General features: G+C 39.0%; 1 protein-coding gene across 1 annotated transcript in view; it reads right to left on the bottom strand.

Moving 5' to 3' along the window:
- LARS2 (leucyl-tRNA synthetase 2, mitochondrial) overlaps positions 1-8221 on the bottom strand; it is a 91744-nt gene that overhangs the window by 32540 nt on the left and 50983 nt on the right. Inside the window, exons 11-13 of the mRNA XM_009331322.1 lie at positions 7663-7946; positions 4308-4406; positions 1893-2030 (exon numbers count right to left, since the gene is read on the bottom strand). Of these exons, the coding sequence (XP_009329597.1) occupies positions 1893-2030; positions 4308-4406; positions 7663-7946 (521 nt within the window). The remainder of the gene's footprint in view (positions 1-1892; positions 2031-4307; positions 4407-7662; positions 7947-8221) is intronic.

Below are 8221 nucleotides of genomic sequence, written 5' to 3'. Positions count from 1 at the left end.
AGAGGTGGTGGATGCCTCATCCCTGGAAACATTCCAGGTCAGGTTGGACGGGGCTCTGAGCAACCTGATCTAGTTGAAGATGTCCCTGCTCATTGCAGGGGTGTTGGACTAGGTGACCTTTAGAGGTCCCTTCCAATCCAAACTATTCTATGATTCTGATTCTATTTGCAGAGGCCCTTCTTACTGCGTTCACGTTCTTCACAGGTTTCAATTCTAGATGAGCTATGGCCTTTTCTAATTCTATGCTGCCTACCCAGTTAATGCTTCCACATTCTTCCAGGGGTAGCCCATCCTTACTTCCCCTTTCCATGCACTTCTTTTAGTGCTTGAGCTCACTCAGGAGGTCCCTTTTCAGCCAAGCTGGCCTCTTTCCATACCTCCTCATTTTCTTGCAAATCAGAGTAGACCGCTTACTTTGCAAGCAAACCTCCCCTTCCTTGTGGTCTCAGTTTACAGTGACAATACTTCAGCCACCATAGTTAATGTTGTTTTGGGAGGTGGAAGAATTTGACTAGCAAAAGAACATTTTGCTGCTGTGTGTTACAGCTCCACTAGATGGCTGATAGATTAGGATTGTGAAGTCTTTTGTAGAACTGATAAAACTGAAATTGCTTGCAAGGAAAAGCTCTGAAATTCTCTGCTTAAAGGAATGCCTATGACAGAAAGAATCTGCTTCGACAGGCCCACTCCCTCAGAGAAGGAACAACCTTCCTGCTGCAGCTGTGCAAGCTGGAGACAACAGGTTGAAACACAGGTACACAAATCATCCACATCCAAAATCTCAAATACAGTTTTCACTGCAAACTATTTTGCAGGCAAGAATGAGTGATGAAAACGCATTGCCTGCTTTCATCAAATGATTATGAAATAACTCAGGGAAATATTCTGCTGGCTCCACTAACCAGTCCATCTTTTTCTGGCACACAGCTACTTAAGTTCTGGTTGTGTAGCAAAACTGCTGCATTTGAGAGAGTTCAGTGCCATGTATATGTATGTTCCTCTTTTACATCAAGTTTTTAGAGTGGATACTAGTAAAGAATGAATGCATACAAGTTGCCAGCTGAGAAATTACTGAGCAGTTGCTCTCATGGGATCACGCATTTTGACTCAATCTATTCAAATATCTCTGCTGATGGGAGAACTGGACAGAGCATGGGGCAGTACTTCACTATTCTGACACTAGTATCCTCCCTGTTGAGGCGTTCCCGTGATGGCATTTTAGGGTAAAAAAAGGGCAGAACTTCAGTGGAAGTGGGGATGTCAAGCTGGGAACCTGAGAGGACAAAGAATAGAACATCAGATGACGCACCCTCCTGCCTCAAACTTTACCTCTAACCAAAACAGAGGATAATGAATTAGGCTATAGCAGCAACAGCAACAAGAGTAGTTAAAAGTAATTATATAAAAGTCATTAAATAAAAAATAAATTGACAGCAGATACATATACTGCTTTTGCTTATCAAGAACTGTTTTGAACTGTTCAGATCCAATACTGCAGTGAATTAGAGGAGTGCTTATTTTTCTACATATGCATGGTTCCACTGAAATTAATGGTATTACTGTGCATGAAGTTACCTAATTTGAAATAACAGCATTACTCAGAATGCCTGAAGTTACTAGTTTATGCGAGCTTTTGCAGGCTGAAAATCTACAGCAACATTTTATCACTTGCTCTGAGCCAGTTAATACTCATGTAATAAAAATGCTATGTATGTATGTATGCATACAGAAAATGCAACTGACTGTGAAAAACCAAGTAGTTAGACAAGACTGACAAGCAGGAAAATTCAGGCTTATTCAATGTAATGTTCTATCATTGTAACAATGTCCACTAACACTCTTGCTAGTCAAATGAAATATGAAAGATTTTTATAGAAATATATAAGGCTTACTTATGTTTTGTCATCTTTAGGTCATGGCAAAAATGGCTGAAAAACCTCGCATAGAATAAATGCATAACTGCATGCTCCTTTCCTCCGATGTACAAATCCACAGGCATCCAGTAGTCTGCTAAGTCATTATTGAAGGGCCTGAAAAAACACAATTATAGAAAAAATACAATATGGAAAAGAAAGATCAGCTCTACTAAAGTAGCTCATCATACTTGACGAGACACCACTATTTACTGAGAGCTACACGTGTAATAAAACTTATTTTGCCATCTGATCTCTTTAATTTTTAAAAAGTGGTATGCTTATTAAATTATAGACAAAATGTTAATTGCCTCTGAAAAGCCGTTCCACAAAAATATTACTTTCATATATTTTAGGGAAGCAACTAAGATTTCACATACGTTACCTCAGAAAGTGATGAAAATATTTGCTTGGTCTTTAAATGATTTTTTTCATAAATAACGTGTGGCTAAGCTTTAAATTTTTTAGTATTTATCAGCTTTTACATACAAATATATTACAGTGAAAGACATGCCCACTTAAAAACAGTTAATTTTTTTTTAATCAGAGGTTTGCATTGTTGCCATTAGGGGGCAACGAAGCAGTTTACTATAAGGTTGCAAAACATTTTCAAGAGTCAGATGGGTCATTGTACTCCAACTGAAGGATGCTCTATGAATTCACAGTAAATTTGTCATTTAGAGCATATTTACTATGTCGCTGGAGGTCACCTGCATGGTTTCCTAGCATTGCTTACTGCTTCATTAAATATTGTTATGTCTCCTATAATGGGCTCCTGCCTTCAAAATACCATTTGTATGTATGTTGTTCTTTAATGTATGCTTTATGGCCCCGTTCTAACAAATTTACTTGTTTTGTTAGCTTGTTTGATTATTCCATGTGTAATTTTTGTAATAGCAACACTTTTTTCCTCACATAGGAGCCCAAAAGCCAATCATAGACCTGGGATTCATGCCTTTAAGTGGAACAAATCAAAACTAACTTGTCACAGGGTTCCAAAATCAACAGAGTAATTCTCCCAAATTCTAGACCTGTGAAATATGATTTATGGAAATAAAGGGTTTACATATACCCAGCTTAGCTAAAAAAACCCAAATAAATAAATCAAATGGAGGTAGTGATCTAGTACAGAAGTCCATAAAAATGTTATTTCAATATAAAACAGATTTAGCTACACTAAGATGTTACTTTGACAGCTGGATATTATATCTGACTATTTAATCTTCAACTTCTGGAAAAGTCCCTCTTGTCCATGCACAAAAAAATATTTTAAATTGTCACTGGAGAGGAAGCAGTCTGCGTAACAATAATATTAAATTCACAGTATCACTAGCAAATAATTAAAAATGATGTGAAATAAAAGTGTTCACAGAAGATATTTCTTCAGTTTAACTAAACTGGTGCTGCCAATATAAAAAAAAAACCGTAATTGGCCCAGCTATACTAAATCACTTGGTATGTAGTATGTACCCAGACACTTCTCTGGACAACAAATAAATAAATCCCCCAAGAGCCCTACATGTAATATCTAAAAAATGCAACTCTCTCTCTCTCTCTCAGACTACATAGTACAGCTGTTCCACTAATTCCTCTTTGGAAAAAACAGTGCGATCAGCAGTGCTTCTACAAGCAGACTATGAAGCAGAAAAACAGCTAAATAACGACATCTATCTTCCCACACCACACTCTCCATGCTGCAGCCACTAATACAGAGCACATGAAAAATCTCCTTTCATTAATTATGCATATAGTCGAAGTGCCAACACAGCAGGAGCTTGCTGCGATGCCACTTCACTTTAGGTCTGCGCACGAGGAAGTAGCAAGAGTTACCAGGATTCAAGAGGAGAGAAATGAGGGTGCCGTTCTTGGCAGCTGGATGTTACACCGGGCTATTCCTCTTCTTACCGGTGGAAAAGCACTGCCTGTCCACACACTGAAATACTCAGTGTATTGCCAGGGAGGGTACGCTCCATGCAACTTACCACAGCCTCAGAGAGAGTCATGGTAGGCTGTCATTCTTGATGGCGTCCTCCACTAAGGACTATCTTCAGCTCCTTAGCTGAACGTTTCCTCTGTGCCCTGCCCCATAATGCCCTTTCACACAAACTTCTGCCCCTTGCCTCGTAGCTCCGGTGCTTACATAGTTGTGTCTACACACCCTGCTCTTGCAGATCTCCTGGCACGGGAGCAACCAAATGCCGCATTTTTAGTGCAATTCCTAGTCTACCCTGCGCTGCGCTCAGGCCAGAGCGTGGGCACAAATCAGGGCAGCCCGGGGGTTTACTCCGCCTGCTGCAAAGGCAGTTAGAAGCTAGAAGCACCAGAGTGTCTGGCCTCTTCCCTCCCTTCTATGCTGAGAAGCGGGCTGGCCCACCCGATGGCTGCAGCCCTCACCTGTCCGTGTTGTGAGGGTCAGTGTACCTCAGGTAGTACCAGGCGGAATCAACAAATGTATCCATGGTATCGATTTCCCGCCGTGCTGCTGTCTTACACCTGAGCAAGAGAGAAGGAGAAAAGCTATTTTTAGGTAAGTGACAAGCTTGGAAAAAAACAACTGTGTATGTACAGAGTGGCCATGAAGACATTTAGATTGAAAACTGAACAGGTCTGAACGGTCTGAGGAATGATATGTTCAGAAGAAGCCCAACAGAAGTAACAGGGCCCACTCTCCTTCCTTCTCCCTCCCAAACCAAACAAAATGCAAACCAAAAAGAAGGCTGAACAGCGACAGCATCCAGCAATAGCAGAAGACACTGCACCAGACAGCCCTCTCCATCGTATGCTTCTGGAATTTTTTATAATTGCCATTTTAAAAGAAATGAAGCAAGTCTTAAAGCACAGACAAGCGTACTTTGCCATAAAGTTAATGGGAACTCAATATATATCACACTCGTTAGGTACCAGCGGACAAATAATTTTATAAACGTTCAGCAGACAGAGCAGGTTGTTGCCTCTCTGATTGTCTGTATAAAAAGGTCTTTGCAGATTCCACTTATCATCTGTGGAAAAAATGAACTTAGTTTAATTTAAGCTTTCACTGAGATGTAGCAAATCTCTTCTAGACCTTGTAGCACGATTTTAATTTGCGATTACTGCAAATCAATTTTTGATAGGAGTGATATTGGCAGCCCTGAGGAACAGTTTTAAAACAGATTTTAGTAGCTCAGGTTACTTTCTGCTACTTTCTCCCTGAATATAAATTATTTGTTTGTAGAAGCCAATAATCACATTTAATAAACTTCCACTTGTTGTAAACAATCCCTCTTTAAAACTCTTACTGTTAAAACAATGGGGTTATTCTAATATAAATAAAACTTTGCAACCTGTGATAAGCTTGCACATAAATACCACTGGCTATATGTAACAACTGTATGCAATTTATAAAGGCATATAAATTTAAATGTATGTATATGTGTAATAAATATACATAATAAATGGGCACTGGCTATTGAATATTTTCCAACTGCATAGTCTGTGATCAGGCTTGATAACTGAACTGCAACATGTATCTGCCTGTCTGCCTGATACTTCAGCTTGGCTTGCTGAGGCAAGTTTAGGAGAGTATCACCAATTAACATTTTCCTTCTCTCTGTCTCTTCCCCTGGTCCTTCTCTACCAGTGAGTTTTTCTTTCAATGGAAGTAATGTAGTAAAGAAATTTTACTTCTAACTGCTTTTCAATATAGAAAAACCATTTTATTAAATTGTACATATAAGCAGAGACTTGGCCAATGTAAAATAATACTGTATTATATTGAAACAGAATGACTTTTCAGTCAAAAGCAAGAATACTTTACAGTCATTGAACCATAATTATATCTGCTTCGTGCCTCTGATGTTGCCTGTTCTCTAAATGGACATGGCTCACTAAGGCACAGACAGCATGGGCATCTTTCAAAATTTATACAACAGGGACAATACTGTAATCTCATTAGATGATCTTCAGACAACTAACACAATTACCTGGACTTGTATAACAATGAATAACTTGTGCATCTCCTCCCATTTATGACTGCTTACATTATTGTCACTCAAATACTCACAGACTTTTGCATCTTTCCATCTTACTTTCCTTAATAATTCTAGATATTAAATGCAACTACTGAAAAAAAAAACTATTACTGGAGAGAAGGACTAAAGGAAGGGATGACGTAATTTCTCAGAGCAAGGAAAACCAAGGAAGACTGCACACACAAAGGCAATAGCTCAAAGGATTTGAAACTGTAGCAGACATATGGATGAGCAAAACTGAAGATCGCTGTCAAACAAGTGAGAATTAAGAAGCCAAATAAAGGTGAGAATTAAAAAAAAAAGTTAATTTCAGCAAACTACCACATTTTAGACTAAGAAACTAATCCTGTACGCCTTTATTTCTGACTAAACAAATGCCCCTGATTAACTTCTAAGTAGGGCAGCCACAGTAACTATCCAGAAACCATAAGGATTTGCTATACATCAAAAGTACCTTGTTGCCTGGTAAACAACAAAATCATTTTTGAATTAAGGTCAGGAGGAAGCCAGGAGTGCACAATGACTTTCTGTAACATCAGGAAAATTTTTCAATTGAAATTATGAATTGTAGACCAAGGTATTTCTAGGGATTTTACTAAACCTGTGGATCTTATTTAGTAAGGCTTCCCTGGAAGCCACACTTTAAAATACACTAACTATATGTAATTTAAATAGGCATATCTGAGAAGAAATTTTCTATGCAGAAACATGGAAGTAAATGTGTGTTTTACATAAAATACATGTTATCAACAAAGGTCAAAATACATGTTCCCAGAGAACCACAGAACTGCTGTGCGTAAGCTACCTAATTAGAAACGAAAACCACACTGCAAATGTTAAAATACAGTGATGTGTTATGAAACTGCTGGGTTATCAATGAGAGCCCTAATGCCATTTCTATGTCTGATTCCCCTGCCTGGCAGCCTGATAACATAGTTCCCGTTTGCTCAGCCTGTTAGCAGCAGCATTGCATTGCACTGCTGATGAAAAACTTCTCTGGGGTAACTCATGTTCTACCAGTTCTTCTGCAGAACCTGTAGGCAAACTCCAATGTACAGGGTATCTAAGCAGCCCTCAAGATTAGACAACTGATTTTCATGACATCTCTCTCAGTACTTAATTTAGGCTATTTTATTTCTTAAACAGCTGGACTACAAACAATAAGGATTACAACACTGACAAGATGCATATACTTACTGTCTCCTTCAATATGAATTACATGCTGTCATCTCTAATATACAGTGAATGTGATTCTTTATGATAAAGAATTATATAGCTGAGGAAACACTTTATTGTTGGACTATTGCTAAGCAAATGAGCACAATGTTAGTTTCCTTAACAAATGAAATAATCAAATAATCATTATAAGCTTTATATGAACTCTGCTGGTGAAAGATAATGGAAATTCTTGTCGTAAATGAAGTGAGAAATACTGTTAAGAAATGGAGGGCAGGGAGAAAATAATTCTTTTTTCCCTTTTTTCTTTCCTCCAAGTTAAAAACAGTGAGCTTTGCTTCAGCTTGTTTATGAAAAAATAGCAGTGGGTGTCTGTGTTGCAAAATAGGAGTTTTACAGAGTACATAAGAAAAAAACCCCTATGCTGGGTCAGACTAAACATCATTCTGGAGTAGTATCCTGGCTCAGAGTGGTCAGCTGTCAACACTTACGGAAAGAGCACAAGAAACAGGCAGGTACAAAGCGATCTCTCCCAGTCTGCAGTAAATGCAGCATTGGCTTACCTCGGACAGGAACAGTTCACCCATTCTGAAGCAGTTTCTAAAGGTGAGGCTCCCTTTCCCGTGAAGGTGGTTACACTGGGCAACACCACAGGTAAGTCTTCATAAGGTACAGGGACAGTGCCACATGTCTGGCAGTGAATGATAGGAATAGGTGTTCCCCAGTACCGCTGTCGAGATATTAACCAGTCTCTTAATTTGTCACTCGTTAGGTCTCCACCTATTCCTTTATTTTTGGCCTGCTGGGTAATAGCTTCTAAAGCTTCCTGACGAGTCATGCCTGTGATCTGATTTAAAAAAAGAGACGCAGAAGAAGAAAGAAAAATGTATATCTGCTGTCAGTGAAAATGCAAGAACAAACAAAAAAGTCACAAATGCAATTTCTGAGAGTCAAAGTTTATGAGCCTCATATTAATTTTCCCCTTCCCTCTGCTTAACATCCTTCTATCCAAGAGACTATTCACATACCAGTTACTGGATTCATTTAAACCCTCTGTTGTGGTTTGACCTCAGCCGGCAACCGAGCACCACACAGCCGCTCACTCACCCTCACACCGCCCCG

This window comes from Pygoscelis adeliae, unplaced genomic scaffold (assembly GCF_000699105.1).
Source record: "Pygoscelis adeliae isolate BGI_AS28 unplaced genomic scaffold, ASM69910v1 Scaffold199, whole genome shotgun sequence".
Lineage (NCBI taxonomy): Eukaryota > Metazoa > Chordata > Aves > Sphenisciformes > Spheniscidae > Pygoscelis > Pygoscelis adeliae.
Note: the sequence above shows the minus strand (reverse complement) of the source record. Positions and strands in the feature narration are given on the sequence as shown.